The following is a 21,992-nucleotide window of genomic DNA, read 5'->3' as shown; positions in this document are numbered from 1 at the left end:
TTGGGTTGAAATATGATCATACTTCAGTGAGACTTCATTTTCAATAGGACTCACAACGTTTAAATTAAAATTGTGGACACTCTCGAACTGCTGAGCTAGCTTTTGAGCTTTTTCACCATTTGTAAGAAGTATTTGATTTCCTTCCTTGAGAGCAGGAATTGGTTTCTGAGGTTTCTTAAGAACCTTAGAAAGTTTCCAGAAAGGTTTAGAATATGGTTTAATTTGTTCAACTTCTTTAGCGAAATTTTCATTTCGCAAAACAGTAAATCTATGTTTAATTTCTTTTTGTAAATCCTTAACTATGTTTTTCATAGCAGGATCACGAGAACGTTGATATTGTCGTCGACGAACATTCTTCAACCGAATGAGCAGTTGAAGATTGTCATCGATGATAGGAGAATTTAATTTAGTTTGAGCTTTGGGAACTGAAAGATTTCTAGCTTCGATAATATAATGATTCAAATTATCAATTGCTGTGTCGATATCCGCAGAATTTTCTAAAATAGTTTCATGATCCACATGATTTTCAATGTCAGATCTGTAATCCAACCAATTAGCTCTATGATAGTTGAAAATATAACTAATTGGATTAATTATGGCTTCGTTGGAAAGTCTGAATGTTACAGGAAGATGATCTGAGTCAAAGTCAGCATGAGTAATCGGTTCACTACAAATGTGACTTTGATCTGTTAGAACCAGATCAATTGTAGACGGGTTTTTCACGGAAGAGAAACAAGTAGGATTACTGGGATGAAGAACTGTGAAGTAACCAGCTGAGAGTTGATTATGAAGTATTTTACCATTACTGTTATTTTGCCTACAATTCCACTGGACATGCTTAGCATTTAAGTCCCCTATTACGAAAAATTTCGATCGATATCTTGTAAGTTTTTGCAAATCGCCTTTAAAGAAATTTAATTGTTCGCCGGTGCATTGGAATGGCAAATATGCTCCAGCGATGAAATAAATTCCATGAATGGTTTCAACTTCGATTCCCAAGCTTTCAATAACTTTAGTATTGAAAGAAGGTAAAATTCGATGTTTAATTTGCCGTTGGACAAAAATGGCAACTCCACCACCCATTCCAGTAAACCTGTCAAATCGATGAACCACATAATGTGGATTACTTTTCAATTTTACATTTGGTTTAAGAAAAGTTTCTGTCACAATGGCAATATGAATTTTGTGAACTTTGAGAAAATTATAAAATTCATCTTCACTCGATTTCAAAGATCGAGCATTCCAATTTAAAATATTCAAATAATTATTTAACATCACTGTTAAATTTTAAATTCATTATAATATTATTTGCAAATTTCCATCCGATTTGAAATGCTTCAAAAAGTGATGAAGTCGAATTCATTTGGATGATCATTTGAAAAAGTTAATCTTGTAGGTAGATCATTTTATTTTCAGTTATATCGCCTAAATCGACTTCATTTAAAGAAGCGAATGGTATTGAAGGAATATTTGTAGGTAGACTGCCATTAGAAGAAGATGATTTGGCCGGTCTACCTATTAATAAATTGTTTTCGTTAGAAGAAGAACTGCAAGGCGGTCCTGTGTTTTGATTATTTACATTAGAAGAAATAGGTGATAGATTTCTACCTAATATACCAGCATAACTGACATTAGAAGAAGATGATGACGAGGTCGATCTACCTGTCAATAAATTGTTTTCGTTAGAAGACGAATTGGCAGGCGTACCTGTTTTTTGTTTAGAAGAAATCAGTGCCTTAAAAGAATTAGGCGTGGCACCTGTAACGGTTTTCTGATTTTCAGGTATGTTCTGTAAATTTAAGGTCGTTGATTTGACTTGTTGTCGAAGCGAACGAGCGTTTAATATTTTTTCCCTGACAGGACATTTCAAAAAATTGGATTTATGATTTCCATTGCAATTTGAACATGAAAATTCATCAGTGGTTTCATTCATTGGACAAACGTCTTTCGAATGCGATTTACCACAATTCAAACACCGTATATCCATATGACAATTTTTGGTTCCATGACCGAAGCCTTGGCAACGACGACATTGCGTTAAGTTTGCAATACGATTATGCCGTTTATAATGTTCCCAATGAATTTTAATGTGGGAAATGAAACGTACTTTTTCTAAAGTTTTCAAATTGTTTACATCACTTCGATTGAAGTGTATTAGGTAAAGTTCATGGGAAATTCCAGAGCGTGGTTTAGAAGTACCATTCGCTCTTTTTTTCATAAGTATTACTTGGGAAGGGGCAAAACCAAGCAGTTCTTTTAGTTCATTTTTAATTTCATCAATACTTTGATCATTTGATAATCCTTTCAAGACAGCCTTGAAGGGTCTGTCTGATTTTATATCATATGAATAAAATTTATGAAGTTTCTCGGACAAATATCGAATAAGACGTTCGTAATCTTCCAATCCATCCACCAAGACTCGACATTCTCCTCTTCGTCCGATTTGAAATGAGACTTTTACTTCCGGGAGAAAAGTAGAAAGCTCAGTACGGAATGCTTTGAAGTCGGAAATCATCACCGTCACTGGTGGCATAGATTGATGTTTCTTCCCAGAACGACAAGCGTCCATTTTGGGAATTTTTGAAGAACTTTCTTTTATGTCGCTACAATCGGATTCAGGAAGAATCTCGTAAATATTGTTAGACGGCATAGGATCAACGGAAAGGAAATCCGTCCGTTGTCTTTTATTTTTACATTCAGATTCTATAAGATCGTGAATGTTATTAGATAAATGTTGAATAACGGATTGTGATTTATTCCGTATTGAATTATTTTTAGCCTTAGGCTTGTTGCCTTTCCGGTTGGACGCAGGCATTTTTGAAATTTTAAATTAAATTAACTAGGCTAAATTAGTCTTCGATTAGACCCCTAGCTAGCCTTAAAAAAGGCTGATTAATTTCTTAGTCACTCTAATATCACTCTTTGTATCACTTAGTCACTCTAATATCACTCTTTGTATCACTTAGTCACTTAGTTAGTGATTCAGGTAGCCTTGAAAAAGACTGAAGCCTTGAATCAATGAAACTCTAGGTAGCCAGAAAAAAAAAATTCCAGGAGCCAAGAGCTATACGCGTGCGGTGCGAACGACTGTTCAACACCGACTGAATTATTATTATTATTATTGTTATTATTATTATTATTATTATTATTATTATTATTATTATTATTATTATTATTATTATTATTATTATTATTATTATTATTATTATTATTATTATTATTATTATTATTATTATTATTATTATTATTATTATTATTATTATTATTATTATTATTATTATTATTATTATTATTATTATTATTATTATTATTATTATTATTATTATTATTATTATTATTATTATTATTATTATTATTATTATTATTATATCGTTTATTTACCCCCGGTTTTAACCTAATTATGGTCGTTCACCGGGTTTACGTATAATTTTAATCTATGAGCTCGTATCATCTTGGAATACGATTTTACGCGAAATTCAAATTATTTAAATTATACCAAATAAAAGCTTAGCAAATAAAGCTTTGGTATTACATTCCTTTTGTGGAATTTGGCCTTTCTGTTTTAACAGATTTCGCAGTCGATTCAGAGTGTACAGAACCATTGCATGGCTGGTGCTACGATTCTACTGACACTACGAATCCTTAGATTACGTTCCAGATATTCAATTTTGATTAATGTTTTTACCTTTATATATATATATATATATATATATATATATATATATATATATATATATATATATATATATATATATATATATATATATATATATATATATATATATAAATAGGTATAGAATTCGCTTAAACTTTAGAAAAATTTTCCGAGGCCCGGAGGGCCGAATGACATATACCAATCGATTCAGCTCGACGAACTTAGCAAATGTCTGTGTGTGTGTGTGTGTGTGTGTGTGTGTGTGTGTGTGTGTCTGTATGTGTGTTGTCAACTAAGAGATCGAGATCTCAGAGATGGCTGGACCGATTTTGATCAAACTAGTCGCAAATGGAAGGTCTCTCCGTCACCCAAAACGCTATTGAATGGTTTTGAGATCGGATGTTTACTTTTTGAGTATACGAAGTTTTATGTCAAAATTTTCAGTTTTTCGGCAGTATCTGTCTCAATTGACCTTGAAAACAGAATATGTTTTCAGACTTAGATTCTGCACGGTAATAGCTATCCAACAAGCCATAGATTGTTAAATCCGTCCATTTTTACCGGAGATATCGAAATTTTTGTGTAAACGCCTTTCCCTCCTATTCCAGCAGTAGGAGTTTTGAGCGCTGTATGACAAAGCAACGGAAAACACGATTTTTTACACTGTTAACATACAATTGTTGCTAAGTACCAAAAAGGTTGTGTATAGCATCCTTTTTCATGACATTTAGCTTTGGACCGATTTTAGCACGGCTCATTTTTGGCAACATACCCAGAAAACCATTTCGTAGCTATATCGCAAGCTATATCCGCATTATGCGTTCTGTTATATATTATAATAAAATCGCAGAGCATACTGCAAATATGGCCTATGCGTGCAAAAGTGGAGGCGATATACATGCAATTTCGAAAAATCAAAAGCTAGATGCGATGTAGTAAAGCATTTAATGTGATTCAGTTTATCAGCTTCAGTGATTTTCTTTTGTAATGTATGCGATCGTAAGTATATTTTTTTGAGAGTTTATCCAAGTGTCTATGCGATTCTAACCATACATCCTACTAATAAGCAAAAAAATAACAACGAGCTTTTACGGATCAAGGCTCGAACCTGAAACTTGTGGATCGTTTACCGAGTTTTTCTACTCTCATCCATACCATAGCTGTTGATAAGCCCGATTTCAGACGAATACATTCTTCTTTTATCTTACAAATGACTGAGTCACATCGCATATCTAAGCATAACTAAAATCTTACAGTCATTCAGTACTAGCCGTTCAACCGAGAAGGTTGTGTATAGAAGCGTACAGTTTAATAACGCTGGTTGGTTTACACGCGTTAGATACGACAACGGTTGAACTACAGATAGAGACCTGTTGGCAGCAGCCGTTAAAACGTATAGTCGTGCTGCATAAGAGAGCCCTAGTGCTGGGCCAAGCTGGTGAAGGAAACAACAAAGGGCGTTTCCCAAACTCTACCCAGGCCGCAATATACAGCCACAAGTGCTGAGCAGGAGAGTGCAAAGGCACATCGAAGAGGAAGAGTGCAAAGGCACATAGAAGCAGGAGAGTGCAAAGGCACACCGGTGCGAAGGCACTTCGGTGCAGAAGCATATCGGTGCGGAGCACTAGGAAGAAGGAGACAAGACAACTCGGTCTTTCCACTGCCATACAACACGCAGGTATACACCGGTGACCTGCGCTGGTTACAGCTGGCGAAGACGAAAGCAAATCGGAATTCGAGTGGTGCTGGATGTCAGGTAGCAGTAGCATCACATCCAACAATCAGCATCCAACAAGAACATCTAGAGCAACGAGGATCTACACGGCAGTGCAACGGAGATAGACAACAATTTCAAGGTAGAAGTTTTTTCTTTTCCTTTTGATTGAGTACTGTGTAGTGTTGGTTTCAAATTTTATTTTAAAGTTTAGTTAAAAATTTTAATGTAATGGATGAATCCATGGACGTAAATCCTAGCATGAATCCGATACCCCCACGAACGAAAAAATATCAGGAGAGCTCTTCTGGGCCTTGGATAGTCTTTTTTAGACGTATATCAAAGCCATTAAACATTTTTCAAATTAATAAAGGTTTGACATCACGATACTCTTCAATCAAAGAGATCATAAAAGTAAATAACGATAAAATTCGTGTTGTGGTAAATAATTTGAAACACTCGAATGATATTGTCTCTTCGGAACATTTCAATAAAGAGTATAAAGTTTACATACCCTCCAAAGATGTCGAAATTGACGGTGTTGTTACCGAAGCGAGTCTTTCGGTAGATGATTTACTCAAGCATGGTGTTGGTCGTTTCAAGAACTCTATGCTTGAGGGTGTGAAAATACTGGAGTGCAAACAACTGTACTCAGTAGTTCATGAAGAGGAAAAAAAAGTTTATCGCCCATCAGACTCGTTTCGAGTGACATTTGCCGGGTCTGCGTTGCCGTCCCATGTCTATGTCGATAAAATTCGCCTCCCTGTTCGGCTTTTTGTTCCAAATGTAATGAATTGTACGAACTGCAAAAAATTCGGCCACACAGCTACTTACTGTAGTAATAAACCAAAATGTATTAAGTGTGAAGGGCCTCATAAAGATAATGATTGCAACAAGGAAATTGAAAAATGTATTTATTGTGGGAATAGTCCTCATGATGATATTTCAGTATGCACTGCATTTAAAGTGCACAAAGACAAAATTAAGCTTTCTTTAAAAGCACGGTCTAACGCACATATGCAGAAATGCTTAAAACGGTCATTGATGTCCCCCCTTTGGAAACCGAAAACGGGTTTTCAAATCTAGAGGAACCAGAGGACTCTGACTCTGACGAAAATAGTGAAGGTAATTCGTTTATCACTACCCAAGGGTCAGTTAAGAGAAAGAAGTCTTCCTCCAAATTACCAAAAAAGACACCTAAAATTTCATCTTCAAAAAAAGATCCCCGTGTTAAACAAAAAAAGTCAAAACCAAAGACTGTGCCTCCTGGTTTGTCAAATTCACAAACCAATCCAGGATCTAGTACAGAAAAAGATAATAATCCAGTGGGCTCCATTTCACAGCCACCAACAGGATTACTGAAGTTTTCGGAAATTGTTGAATGGATTTTCTCAGCATTCAATATATCTGAACCCTTAAAGACCCTCATAATGGCATTCCTTCCAATAGCTAGAACCTTTTTGAAGCAGTTATCAGCTCAATGGCCAATTGTCTCAGGTTTTGTATCTTTTGATGGATAATTTATCACCCGTCGCAAATGATACAATCACTGTCCTGCAGTGGAATTGTCGAAGCATCATGCCAAAACTTGATTCATTTAAAATATTATTGCATAGTCAAAAATGTGATGTATTTGCTTTATGCGAAACATGGCTTACTTCAAACATAGCTTTAAATTTTAATGATTTTAACATTATACGTCTCGATAGAGACTCTCCGTATGGTGGAGTGCTTTTGGGAATTAAGAAATGCTATTCCTTTTATAGATTAAACATCCCTTCAACTTCTAGTATAGAAGTTGTTGCTTGCCAAATAAACATTAAAGGCAAAGATATTTGCATAGCTTCGGTTTATATTCCTCCAAAAGCACAAGTTGGACAGCAACAGCTTAATGAAATGGTTGAAGCCCTTCCTGCACCACGATTGATTCTGGGGGATTTAAATTCGCACGGTATTATGTGGGGTTCCGTTTACAATGATAGCAGATCATCTTTAATACAAAACATTTGTGACAATTTTAGCATGACGGTATTAAATATGGGTAGCATGACACGGATCCCAAGACCTCCGGCACGCCCAAGTGCATTAGATCTATCTCTTTGCTCAACATCAATTCGACTAGATTGCACCTGGAAAATACTGCCTGATTTACACGGTAGCGATCATTTACCAATCATTATCTCAATTAGCAGTAGCAATTGCATTGCTACTTCCGCTAGTATTCCATATGATTTGACAAAAAATATCGACTGGATTAAATACCAAAGTAGTATCTCTAGTATTTTGAATTCAATGGAAGAGCTCCCTCCACTTGAAGAATATGACTTCCTCATTTGTTCGATTCTGGAGGCAGCAGAACAATCCCAAACTAAACGCTTTCCTGGGCCAACGACTAACAGAAGGCCTCCCAACCCCTGGTGGGACAAAGAGTGCTCAGAGGCTAAACTCGCAAAACAAAATGCTTGCAAGACGTTTCTAAAACGGGGAGGAGGAACTCCTCAGAATTTTGAAAAACTTATGGTTTTAGAAACCAAGTACAAGAGCATACTTCGAGCCAAAAAATGTAGCTATTGGAGACATTTTGTCGAAGGTTTGTCAAGAGATACCTCAATGAGCACTCTTTGGAACACGGCCAGACGAATGAGGAATCGTAACGTGGGCAATGAGAGTGATGAATACTCGAACCGATGGATATTTGACTTTGCTAGGAAAGTTTGCCCAGATTCTGTTCCTACGCAGAGCATTATACGGAAATCTCCTCCAAATAATGGTTTTATTAATAACCCATTTTCAATTATGGAATTTTCTATAGCACTCTTGTCTTGTAACAATAACGCTCCAGGGTTGGACAGAATTAAATTCAACTTGGTGAAGAATCTGCCCAACCTCGCAAAAAGACGTTTGTTGGAATTGTTCAACAAGTTTCTTGAGCAAAATATTGTTCCACCTGACTGGAGACAAGTGAAAGTTATCGCCATTCAAAAACCGGGGAAACCAGCTTCCAATCACAACTCATATAGACCCATTGCGATGTTGTCCTGCATCAGAAAATTGTTCGAAAAAATTATTCTACGACGTCTCGACACTTGGGTCGAGACGAACGGTTTGTTGTCAGATACTCAGTTTGGCTTCCGTAGAAATAAAGGGACGAATGATTGCCTTGCATTACTTTCGTCTGACATCCAAATTGCCTTCGCTCAAAAGCAACAAATGGCATCTGTATTTTTAGACATTAAAGGAGCATTTGATTCAGTTTCCATTGATGTTCTTTCAGACAAGCTCCACCAACATGGACTTCCAGCGGTTATAAATAATTATTTGCACAACCTTTTGTCAGAGAAGTGCATGTATTTTTCACATGGCGATTTGACAACATTCAGAATTAGCTACATGGGTCTCCCGCAAGGCTCATGCCTCAGTCCGCTCCTCTATAATTTTTACGTAAATGACATTGACAGCTGTCTAGTAACCCCATGTACACTAAGACAATTGGCAGATGATGGCGTGGTTTCAGTTACTGGACCCAAAGCTATTGATCTGCATAAACCATTGCAAGATACCTTAGATAACTTGTCCGATTGGGCTGTTCATCTTGGTATCGAATTCTCTGCGGAGAAAACAGAGCTGGTCGTCTTTTCAAGAAAGCATGATCCCGCGCAGCTTCAGCTTCATATGATGGGAAGAATGATCCAACAGGTTTTGACTTTCAAATACCTTGGGGTGTGGTTTGATTCCAAATGCACGTGGGGAGGACACATTAGGTTTCTGATAACAAAATGCCAACAAAGAGTAAATTTTCTTCGAACAATAACAGGATCTTGGTGGGGTGCTCATCCGGAAGATCTAATAAAATTGTATCAGACAACGATACTTTCAGTGATGGAATATGGATGCGTTTGCTTTCGTTCCGCTGCAAACTCTCATATTATCAAACTGGAGCGAATTCATTATCGTTGTTTGCGAATTGCTTTAGGGTGCATGCATTCGACACATACAATGAGTCTTGAAGTTCTGGCGGGAGTTTTTCCATTAAAAGATCGATTTTGGGAGCTTTCATCACGCCTGCTAATAAGATGTGAGGTGCTGAATCCCATGGTAATTAATAATTTCGAACGACTAGTCGAGCTTCGATCTCAAACAAAATTCATGACAGTATATTTTAACCATATGTCACAGGAAATCAACCCTTCAAGATATATTCCTATCCGTGTCAGCCTCCTAAATGTCCCTGACTCAACTTTATTTTTCGATACATCCATGCAGCGCGAAGTGCGTGGAATCCCGGATCATCTACGTTCGACGGAAATCCCAAAAATATTTTCAAGTAAGTTCAGGCATATTGACTCTGAGAAAATGTTTTACACGGACGGATCGCGAATTGAAGAAGCGACAGGGTTTGGTATGTTCAACAATAATGTTTCGGCCTCATTTAGGCTTCAAGAACCTGCATCTGTTTATATAGCAGAGCTAGCAGCAGTTCATTATAGTTTGAGTGTAATCGTCACATTAATTCCAAACCATTATTTCCTCTTCACAGATAGTCTGAGTGCAATTGAAGCCATTCGCTCAAACATGACTGGCAAGACTGAACCGTTTTTCCTGGGCAAAATAAAACAGTGCCTGAACGACATATTGAACAATAATTATCTAATCACTATAGTCTGGGTCCCGGCTCATTGCTCCATTCCTGGCAATGAAAGAGCCGATATTTTAGCCAAACGTGGTGCTATTGAGGGTGAAATTTATGAGAGACCAATTGCTTTCAACGAATTCTATAGCTCGTCTCGCCAAAGAACACTTGCCAGCTGGCAAGCTTCTTGGGATAAAGATGATCTGGGTCGGTGGATGCACTCAATTATTCCGAAAATATCGACAAAGGCATGGTTCAGGGGACTGGATGTGAGTAGAGATTTCATTCGTGTGATGTCCAGACTCATGTCCAATCACTACACGTTAGATGCACATCTCCTTCGAATTGGGCTCTCCGAGACTAATCATTGTGCTTGTGGCGAAGGTTATCGAGATATTGATCATGTCGTTTGGACATGCGTGGAGTATCGTGATGTCAGATCTCAACTAATAAATTCTTTGCGTACCCAAGGTAGACTATCCAATATCCCAGTTCGAGACATTCTTGCTTGTCGTGACCTTTCATACATGAAACTTATTTATCATTTCATAAAGAAAACTGGAGTTTCAATTTAATAAAGGCCCCTTTCAAGACTTAGTTCTGATCCCAGCTGCGTCCATGAGTTCAACCAATAGCTAAATTAGAATAAAAATAATGTAATGATACAAACAAACTCGAAACTGTTTATGAAATTATTAACAAAATGTCTGAAAATAACAGCTTATTTTATAATTTATAGAAGTTAATCGTTTGGTTCAAATAATATTTCCGAGTAGATTTCATAATTAATGACGAGTTACCTAAGATGATATTTAAGTAATAAGAGAATATGTTTTAATAAATGCAAAACGTTGTGACTATGTTAGAATTAAATTAGGATAAGAATATTATGTATAAGTGATGCTACGGCGAAGAAAAACTTATGTAAACTGCCTTAAGAAATAAACGTATTTATGAAAAAAAAAAAAAATCTTACAGTGCGAAATAACTCATTACGTTTTGTGATGTAAACTATCATTCACATTCACACGTATGTGTTCACAATATATCGTAGAAGAGAAGGTTTATAGAATTTCTTATTGTGAGGAAGTTCGTATTGATTCACGAACAAGTTTGTTGTTTACATACATGTTCCATGATACTGATAATTTTCAATTATCCTAACCATTTTTCAAACAAGTGTTCTTGAATTTTCAGTAAAACACTTCGTATTAGAATGCGACCGAATATTTTTATATTCAGCCAGTAAAGTCAGAATTGTGAGCCAATCGCATTGGATGCTAGGAATTATCATCTTGTGCGAGAGGTTTTACGTACAATGCGATATAATTCAGACAAATTTTGGATATCATGTACAGCCAAACATTTATGGAAGTAATGCGAGTTCAATTCTGTATACGGCGAGGTTGTTCAAACAATTATGCGATTGTGTGCTCATCGTCGCAATAAGCTTGTGCGATAGCATCATATGGGGAAAAATATGAATCGTGCTACCTTATGCGATTTGTGGTTCTCTGGGTAATCGTTCGAATATGACATATATAAACCAGATGATGGCAGAATTTTTTTTAATTATATTGCTTTAAACTACTTACAGCAATAAATGCAGGAAGAACATAACATCCATATATCATTCGAATCAGTTCGTCGAGATCAGCAAATGCGTTTGTGACAAATAATTTCACTTAATTTTCTCGGAAAATTTCTTTTCTACAAATTCAGATTCATACGAAAAGTCGTATGCTCCCAAACAAAGTTCCTGAATTATGTTTGGTTCCGACCTCTGGTTCCGGAACTACAGGATGATATGTGAAACGAAATTAATACTGTGTAATTCCTTTTTCTCGTAGATCTAAGATTCAAATGAAATCTAAGAATCATCTAAGATTCAAATGAAAAGTTTTAAGATTCTATAAAACATCTTGCTTTTCAGTCAGATCCAACTTCCGGTTTCGGGGATACAGGGTGATTAGTATAAAAATGTCTATTCCACATAAAATAATCAGGTTTATCGGGTTAGCAGATTTGGATAGTCGATAAAAAAAATTAACTTTTTTCAGTTTTAGTGGTATTCAGTTTTCGATTCAGAAGGCACCTAAAAATTTAATTCGTGCTATGATTTCTCAAAGATGTCTTCACTGATTTTCAAATATTTTAAAACAAATGTAAACTATACAGCTACTCAGGTGAATTTATCTAACTTCGGCCATACCGATTTTAGAATTCCGGTTCCAGCATAAAATCGTTTCTCAAAGCTCAATCGTTTTCTTAAAAAAAGCCTAATCAAATTTCAGAAACAAAAATTCAAATTAAAATAAACTTATATACAAAAATTAATTAATTTTATCCAATTATGACTTCCGGTTCTCGAATTACATGATGATGAATTTTTAAAATTATATCCGATATAGAAGATGACAATCTCGAAAAGCTTCAAAGTTGGACTCAAAACTGTTGTAATTTATTCGTCATATGGCCATACGAATCGATTTGGGTTATGCTGGTTCCTGAATACCGGCTCTGGAAGTACCTTAAATTACCGTAAACTCTAAAGTGGAACTTACATATCATGGCATGTTTAATCGATTATCACACTTTTAGATTCAAATTCGATCCGATTTGCAGTTTCGACATTACAGAGTAATGAGTGATTAAAATCTCAAATTGTCGCTTAAAACGACGGTCATTAAAATAATGTCATGAAAATTTAAACACCGAAGAATATTCATGCGAAAAACACATGCGGATTGATAAAAAAAGGTATCATCTCACTGCTAGGTAGATTAAACACGTTTTTTATACTGTTGCGGATGAAATGTGATTCTGCCTTTCATACCGTCTTCAACACAAAGTATGATGGAACTGATCCCATCAGTTCATTTGGTTCAAATTTGAAAATCCTTAATTTGTTTAAATTTTAAAGTTAAACTATGTAGTTATAAGTTTATGTAGTCGTCGATCATACTGAACCACGACATGATTCTTGTTTGACCGGAAACTCTTTTTAGGGGTTGTCTCAACTGAACCGTCTCAGCTTCAATTCCAATTGCTGTACAATATCCATGTATTGTTTTTAACCTGAGCGTACCATATTGACGTAATTAATTTTATCTTGTCCTTGTAAAATGACTGCCAAATACAATTTGATGAATTTTTTCCGCATAAGAATAAGCTCTAAGTTTCATTGCAAATTTCAATATTGACAGCATGACGAAAACAAAACACAATTGATATTACGTCGATTGTTTGAGAACGGTTGTTCATAAAAGATTACTTTGACGAAAGAGGAACCAAAAGACACTGAAAGAAGCACAGTCACACAAAGTATACTAGCAAAGTTATGGACAGCTCTATACTACCATAAATAACAGAAAACTTGATATCTAACTGATGTATAACAGTAATCTACTGCACGTCTAAACAACAGAGGACGACATTGTTTCAACAGCTACACAACATTTGAGTATCGCACGTCTTCACGAGCAACCATCCCGTCCCAGTTGTGATCCTCAGTTTGACACCCCAGTTTGGACTAGGATGAATGTAGGTTGCTCGAAATCACCGTGCGTCGACGAATTCTCGGTTTTCTTACCCGGATGCGGACGTGAACGATCCTGACCCTCCGCCACTCTGCAAGTGGGGATGATGGGCATCGTGTGGTGTCAACGGAGGCACCGGTGACCCACCGGAATCTTCCGACGGGGTCTTCGACAAGAACAAATTTCCTCCGAGCTCGGACACCAGTGTTATGGGGGAGCTTTCGATTTCGATTTTCAATTCATTTGAAGTTCGACGTTATTTGCAGCGATTTTGGGAAGTGAGAACGATTTTGAAGATAACAGAAAAGGGCAAATGATTTTTAAATAAATTTTGAATACATTGGTGGAACATTAAACCAAAGATGGGCAATTCAGAAAGTAATTTTCAAATGTAAATTAAAGCAAAATTCGATGTTGTTCATGTGTGCTGTTTGTTTGGTGTTGTTTTGAAATTGAAAATAATATGTTTAACACTAGAAGTTCGTAGCTACGATTAGGCTAGCTTTTTAGGATATGTATTTTGTTTGTATGCTGACTAAAAGTAATCAAAAAGAGTGTTCAAACATGAAATCTTTCTGAAATATGTAAGGCACTTCCAAAACCCTCTACAACTCAAAACAAACAACTTACCTGGAGAATACTTTTGAAAATACACTTTGATTAGAATCGCCAGTATTGGGAGCAGATTCAATCGAGTCCGATTTATGACTAGGGCCGGCTCCTTCTCCCGTCAGACCTTCCACCCATGCCAAAGGATAGGAAAGACGTTTCAGCATCTAAAAACAAAAAATTTTCTCGTCATCCGTTCATACAACTAACACATGACGCAACATACCTTGTTCTTTTTCGTATCTCCACCTTTGTCCAGCTGGGAACCGCCACCCGGTGAATCGTGTTCGTCAACGCTAAAACTCACGCTGGACGTTTTCTTACGGCCCGGTGTATCGGTTTGCACCGTCGACAGGGAACTGAGCTGGGACGATGCAGCCGATGAGCTCCGGGGTGAACTGTCAATGCAATGCGACGGGGCAATGGTCAATGGTGGCACCCAGTCGGCACTGAGTACAATGTCGGCATCACTGTAGACCTTTTTCGTTGGGATGGGTGCCACGACGGGAACAGCAGCGGCTGCTGCTGCGGCAGCAGCTCCACCCGTTGGCAGTATGTTAGGATCACGAATGTCAATTCCCGAATCGTGGCAAGAGTGTTTCACCAGCTGACCAGCGCCATCATCAACGGCGCCCCCACCGCCAGCGATTCCTTCGGCTGCCACAAGAACTATACCGGAACTGCCGCCACTACCACCTCCGCCTCCGGAAGCAGCGGTTGTACCACTGCCAGTGCTGATAGCTTCCTCCTCGTCCAGCGATCTTTGAGATGAAGTTTCATTGCAGTTACATTTGGCTCTGATTGGTTTTTGGTAGCCACAACACAAAATATGACAAAAAAATTTGGAGTGAAATTTTCAACTAGGATTCTGATTGTTCGATAACTATAAGCCAATTACAAACCCCATGCGATTAGTGTTCCGTGCATTGATCAGCTAGAGCAAACTGTGAGTTTTTGAATTAGTTGGAAAAATGAGTTTGAGAGTTTAAAAATTTCACTTCAGGGAGAGGACCCATCGGAACCAATCTCAAATAGATCAATTGAATTTGGTTCGACCATACGAAAGAAGTAGACTTGTAGACACTTGTCCGAAATGGAAAAATTACAACAGAGAAATACACGCACACACTGGCACTTACCTATCCTTGCTTGGGATGGCCCAGTGCTGATCGAGCAGGCTACGTCTCCGTTCCTCCAGGGAGCGTAGCGTAGGATCCTCAAGAACACTGCGGTTGGCCTTGTCAGTCTTATCATCGGCGGTTCCCCGTTCCTTGGAACCAGCCGATTCCTGGCCACTGTGACTGTTATCTAGCGAGTTCGGCGTATGTGACTGTGAGTCTCGATCGAAGCTTAAAAATGGTGGTTCCGCTGACGGTGGTTTCTCCGAACTGCCGCCACTTTCGGTTGAATCACCGTGCAAACGCTGTAGGTTGTTCGGTGTGACTAGATCCCGCTCGAAGGCCTTCGGGAAAGCGTCTCCCTCGCGTTCGTTGCTGGAGCAAATACTCTCCTGATCGTCACACCCTTCAACCGAACCAACTCCTAGCTCCGGGAATGTTTCGTCTTTGACCAGTAATGAATCTTTGCCGGGCGAGTGCGTATCGCACCGGGAGCAAGATTTCTCCGGGACCGGATAGTAAATCTCTGCCTTCTCGGTGGTTTCGTTGCCACTGGTCGCACCCTGTACCCGCATGTGAGCAATATCGTTGAATATGGCTGCATTGACAATGTACTCCATTGGGGCAATCACGCCGTAACTTTCCGGTCCATGTTCGATGACTAGAGGATCGGAAACGTTCGGGTCGAACATGACCGCATTTGGTGTCACCAGCAGGACACCACCAACGACCCCTTGGCCGTCGGTGATGTGGCGTACGTTTATTTTGAGAAAACGTTGGATCGTAACTGGATCATCTTCGTTGAAACCGGCTGCCGTGTCCCCGCCGCCGCCTCCACCGCTTTGAGTATTGGGCGATGCAACACGTTCGATATGGCCCGGTTTCGGCGAACCAGGACGAAGGCCCTCCAACAGGTCTGCAATAAACAAAAAAAAAGGCATTAGATCAGCATTCAAAAACTGCGATTTTATTCTGCTAAGCTCGCGATTTCCGCGACGCCGTGAACAAACAAAACCATCTTAATACAAAAGTAAACAATGTTCGCGTGATCTCAGAATTTATTTCGAACGATAACCGAATCAAGCTCTCTGGTGGCAGCGGTTCAATCTAACCTGTCAGTTTGGCTAACAGTGACATGATCGTAGCCTTATGGAGCCTTTCGTGGTTGAATTTAGCAAAACAGTTCGAATCGCAACATTAGAATTAGCCGAAACTTCCTAAAAAGTGACACTCCGAATGCAAACGATGACAACACTTTAACTGTACGCACCACAAACTAAACGATCTTATCACATGTGCATGTAGTACAGAGAGGCACAGAGATGTCATTTGGCGTTGTGTTGGTTGGTTTGGAATATTCAAGAGCGTTCAGCGTGTTCTGCATGCCGTTTCTGTTGGCCACTTCATTGAGGTTTTACAATACAGAATGCTTGTATAGTGGCTTATTTGTGTTCGAGAGAGAGAGAGACCAACCGCAGTGGAACTTTAGTAAGTGGGTAGGCGAATAAAATAGAAAGCTCGAGTTGAGTTGGTTTCTGATCAAAATATGCTTTGTTGAGGATCACAGTGAATTTAAAATATTTTATCTATTTAGAGTATAAAAACAAACTATGACAACGAAAATAGAAGTCGAAATCTTTCAGCAAATTTGGAACTGATCATTACCGTTAACACCACAATAAGTTATATATACCATAGTAATATATACCATTCGACTCAGCTCGACAGAAGTAAAAGATGTATGTGTGTATGTTTGTGTGTGCGATTTTTTCAATGTTCAATTTTCTCGAAGATGATTGAGCCGATTTCAACAAACTTAGGCTCGTTTGAACGCTGCTGTTGGACTATTGATCAAGTTCGAAGATCTGATGGCTGTGACTTCTAATTTCGGAGATATAGAGTGATAAAAGTGACATAACAGACAAATCATTTTACCTGCTCAAACTTTGCTTTTTTTTTGCTCAAACTTTGGAAAAAAAATTCCGAGGCTCGGAAGGCCGAGTGTCCTATACCAATCGATTTAGCTCGACGAACTAAACAAATGTCTGTATGTGTACAGAAAGAATGAAAGAAACCATTCCAAGTATCTCATTTTCAATATTTTACTCACCCTTATTCTGAATAACGACGTATCGTTTTTTTTATCGTATTTCATTCGTATTCCTAATAACGCTAGCAAAATCAAAGGTAGCTAGGATTCGACCGAACCATATTCGATCGAAAAACCGACACCAGAACAAACGAAGAGAAACGAAGAATTTTTGTTTCTCATCCAAAAAAATGAGAGAGTATAATTGTCAACGTCACTCTTTCCTCTACCAAACTAACGTCAGCAGGGAGCATCAGCAGAATTTCAATTCTCATTATTTCATTGATGTATTGAAAATCTGTGACGCTGGGATATAAAGAGTTACTAAAATATGACAAATCGAAGTAATTACATCCCAGAACCTCTCTGGAAACCAAAACTACTACAAAGTCGAGCACCAACAGGTAAAAGTCATTGTGAAACCTTTTTGTGTCATTTTCGATTCTCAAAGCTTCGGTTGAATATCGACACTGGATACTATAGGATTTTCACTGAAAACCACAAATGACTTAAAGTGCAAATGAAAGAGAGAACACAATTCAAAAACTACTGTTCCGTTTATGTCATTTACTGGACATGGATTTAGTTCTCATAGTTTGCAAGAGAAGCTGAGAGTGACATTAATTTCTCGTCATATTCGTCTATTCTGAGTCAATGAAAATGGCTTTTAATAGCTCTGTTTCTTATATATAAAGGTTGTGCAATCAACGAGAAAAGATACTTCCGAATCAATCGCCATATTCCATTCGAATCAGTTCTACGAGATTAGCTATGGTCAGTTTGTAGGTGTGTGTACAAAATACGTAGTCGCTTTTCTCGGAGTTGGTTATACGAATTCTCCCAAACTTAGATTCAAATGAAATATATCTTAATCCTAGAGCCTGCTGTTTAATTTCATGTGCATGAAACTTCTCAATTTTCTCAGAGACAGCTTAACCGATTAAATTAAAATGAATATTCTATGCCTTTCTATCGAATTATATATGGATCCGGCTTAGGGATCTGGAGTAATGGGGCAAAATGCGCGAAAAAGAACACAAAGGGAAACTCTTAACAAAGAGGTCGAGATCCCAAAGATGACTGGATCAATTTTATTCAAACTAGTCGCTAATAGAAGATCTCCACGGCGAGCTAAACGCTATTGAATGTTTTTGATATCGGATTTATACTTTTTCAGTTACACGAAGTTTCATCTAAAAAAATTCAGTTTCTTAGCTATATCTGTCATAATAGTTCTTGTAATTAAAATATGTTTTGAGACTAAGATTCAACTATTCAACAAACCATAGATTGTTAAAATACTTCCATTTTTAACGGCGATCAGTGGCGTCTCGTGACAATATTCACGGGTTGTGCACTGATCTTGTGGTATAATATCAGATTTAACAGTTCGTTTTAATTGATAATTAAAGATTGAGTAAAGGATATTCGCTTGTATTTTTTAAGACAATTAAATAACTATATACTTTTGGATGGGAACTTATTTCGTAACATCGATACATAAGGAGAATTCGGTTCTCTGCACGTCGAGCCAATCTGTCAATAACTGCATCAATAAAACCGCTGGGACGTTGCAATTGAGACAGCAATTTGTTTTCAACTGCCATAAGCATAAGCCACTGAAGGTATGCACACAAGTTCGCACAAAGCCAAAAGTGACAGAAAGAACAACAAATCTCAGAACTGAGCTGAGTGATTCCTTTTCTTCTGTGCAGTAACTTATGTGCACGGAAAAGACACTAACACTGCGACAAGAGATACTAATTTTAAGTTGGATGTATATGAAATCTGTGTAAATACACGCAGTTTTGGTGCACAAGTCAAAGTACTCGAATTCTGAAAGAATGTGGTCATATTGTGCTGTGGATAAAAATCGAGACCTGACTTCATCGAATAGATAGAGATTCTAAAACATAATTAAATGCGGATGGGAATGCAGATAATTCCTTCAATTTGACCGGTTGTGCAGTGCATGAGAGGTGAACATGAGGACAAGATGCCACTGACGGCGATATCGATATTTTTGCTCAAGCAACTTTTCTTCCTATACCAGCAGTATGATAATGCGATGGTTGCGAGCAAAGCTAAACACGATAAGCATTCTTATTCACGGTTTGGTTTTGGCAAAATAATCGGTCGAAAATGACAAATGTATTACAAAGATGGCAGTATTTCCAAATTCAAAATAATTTCATATTTATATTGATTCAAACTGTTTACATCAATTAATGCTGAAATAACCTAACTTCTTACACCCATATAACATTCGAATTAGTTCGTCGATTTCAGCAAATGTGTGTGAAGACGGAGATTGCATTACCGATTTTCTCCATATAATATTCAAATGAGATGTCTTAAGATTCCTTAAATACTTCTTGTTTTTAATCAGACCCTACTTCTGGTTCAGGAGATACAGGGCGATTAGTGTAAAAATCTTAATTTTATATAAATTAATAGGGACTATCGGGTTTGTGGATTTTCATAGTCGATGTCCAAATAAATTTATTAATGTTTTTCAGTATTCGGTTTTCAATCTCGTAATGTACCCATAAAAATTTATTTAGAATGCTCTACGATTTCCCAAAGATGGCAACAACACATCAAATGATGTGTTTTACAATCCCTTAATTGAACTGACTTCGGCTACACAGATTTCCAAATCCTGGTACCGAAGGCTTCGAGAATAGCTCAATCTTTTTCTCAAAGAAGACCACATCGAATTTCAGTCCCATACAAAATTAATGAATTTATTCCAATTCCGACTGCCAAGTCTGGAATTACAGGGAGATGATTTTTTCAAAAATTCAAAATTCAATTCATTGAGCTCAAAACTATTCCAATTTAGTCGGCAATTCGTGGCCATACGAACCGTTTTGACTTATTCTTAAAGGATTCTTAGTGTAAGTAATATTGTATTACTAGTTATTCAATGATTTTGTACGATAAGAATCATCTGCGAAGTCTGTTAAAACATTAAAGCCAAATTATAAAAAAAGAATGTTATGCATTGGCTTGGTCCCTGAATTGCGGTTCCGAAAGTACCGTAAATAATGACCCTTAGCAAAATGAACAAAAAACCAGTGAAACTCACCGCTACATCTAATGGAATTCTAAATCGCTTTTCACACGTTTAGATTCACAGAATTAATTTTATGATTTCATACAATTATTCTTTTCAATCCGACTTTCAGTCCCAAAATTACAGGGTAATGAGTGATTGAAATTTCAAACTGTCATTTGAAACAACGATCATCAAAATAATTTCATGAAACCTAAACACACCGAAGAATATTCATGCAAAAAACACATGCGGATTGATAAACAAAGGTATCATCTCACTGCTAGGTGGATTAAGCTAGTTTTTTATCGCTCAATTCTCTCAGAAATTGTTCAACTTATTTTATCTCTCTTTATCTTTATCTTCGATTAGAGGTAACCTATCGCATAAGCTATTACTATATAACTACACACTTATGTTGTGTGCTTCTGTGGCTCAGTCGATCAACGGACGTACTTTGTGGTCCGATGATTCTCGATTCAAGTCACAGCGGTCGCTATTATTACTTTTTTTGTTAGATGCACATCTCCTTTGAATTGGACTTTCCGAGACTAATCATTGTGCTTGTGGCGAAGGTTATCGCGATATTGATCATGTCGTTTTCGTTGAATGTTCAATGAATCGAAGCCATCATCATTGAGTATTGGAATATAATTGGAGACTGTGCCCGTGAAGAAGTTATCGCATTACACTTCTGAACGTTTACTGTCATGCCATTTCTGTCACACCAATCTAGGATTCGTTCAATGTCCATTTTTTGGCTTGTAATGATGCGGTAAATTTTGAGATCGTCAGCGTACATTACTACAAATGACGACAATTCACTGTGAAGATCGTTCACGAATAGCATGAAAAGAAGTTGTCTGCAATGACTTCCTTGGGGTACATCCGATGTAACGTTAAATTAATTAGAGAGTACAGTTCCAATTCGTACGAAGGCATTACGACCCGTCAGATACGACAGAATCCAATTGGTTAACCACTCAGGGAATTCAGGAACACGATCGAATGCATTTGAAAAATCAAATCCTACACCGTATCGTTTTTTTTTTTGTCATTTTTCAAGTTTGTCAAACAGTAAAGAAACGTAGCTTATTAAATTGGTGGCAAACCCGTGCTGATCAGTGACAATAATGTGTTTTACTGATATTTTAACAAACTTAGGCTCATTTGTAAGCTACTGTTAGGTCATTGATCAAGCTGGAAAATCAAATGGCTGTCATTTTTAGTTCCGGAGATATAACGGCATAAGTGACGTAACCGACAAAACGCGTTGGTTTTATACCGCTTACTTTTTCCAAAGACGGCAGAACCGATATTAACAAACTTAGGCTCGTTTGGAAGCTACTATTAGGTCATTATTCAGGCTTGAAGAGCAAATGGCTGTCACATTTGACTCCGGATATAAAGGGTGTTTTTTAGGAGCTTGCTGGTTTGAAATTTAAATAAAACACAGGCCAAATTATGAAATTGCCATTTATTTTTCCATTTGGCAGATAATTTACGGGCATTTAACATTGAAAATAGATTTTCGACCACTATTTCATACATTTGAGGGCGTATTTCAGCAATGACTCTGA

General features: G+C 37.5%; 1 protein-coding gene across 20 annotated transcripts in view; it reads right to left on the bottom strand.

Annotated features, from left to right (window-relative positions):
* Nucleotides 1–21,992, bottom strand: part of LOC131430093 (TLD domain-containing protein 2) — a 514,027-nt gene that overhangs the window by 128,240 nt on the left and 363,795 nt on the right. For 12 of the 20 annotated variants that reach the window (XM_058594764.1, XM_058594767.1, XM_058594765.1 and 9 more), the window contains 4 exons: nt 15,287–16,181; nt 14,374–14,944; nt 14,169–14,314; nt 13,592–13,756 (listed from right to left, as the gene is read on the bottom strand). In XM_058594764.1, coding sequence (XP_058450747.1) covers nt 13,592–13,756; nt 14,169–14,314; nt 14,374–14,944; nt 15,287–16,181 — 1,777 coding nt within the window. The remainder of the gene's footprint in view (nt 1–13,591; nt 13,757–14,168; nt 14,315–14,373; nt 14,945–15,286; nt 16,182–21,992) is intronic. The other 8 variants (XM_058594760.1, XM_058594762.1, XM_058594761.1 and 5 more) reach the window with 4 other exon arrangements.

The sequence above is a fragment of the Malaya genurostris genome, chromosome 2 (genome assembly GCF_030247185.1).
Source record: "Malaya genurostris strain Urasoe2022 chromosome 2, Malgen_1.1, whole genome shotgun sequence".
NCBI classification, from domain to species: Eukaryota; Metazoa; Arthropoda; class Insecta; order Diptera; family Culicidae; genus Malaya; species Malaya genurostris.
Note: the sequence above shows the minus strand (reverse complement) of the source record. Positions and strands in the feature narration are given on the sequence as shown.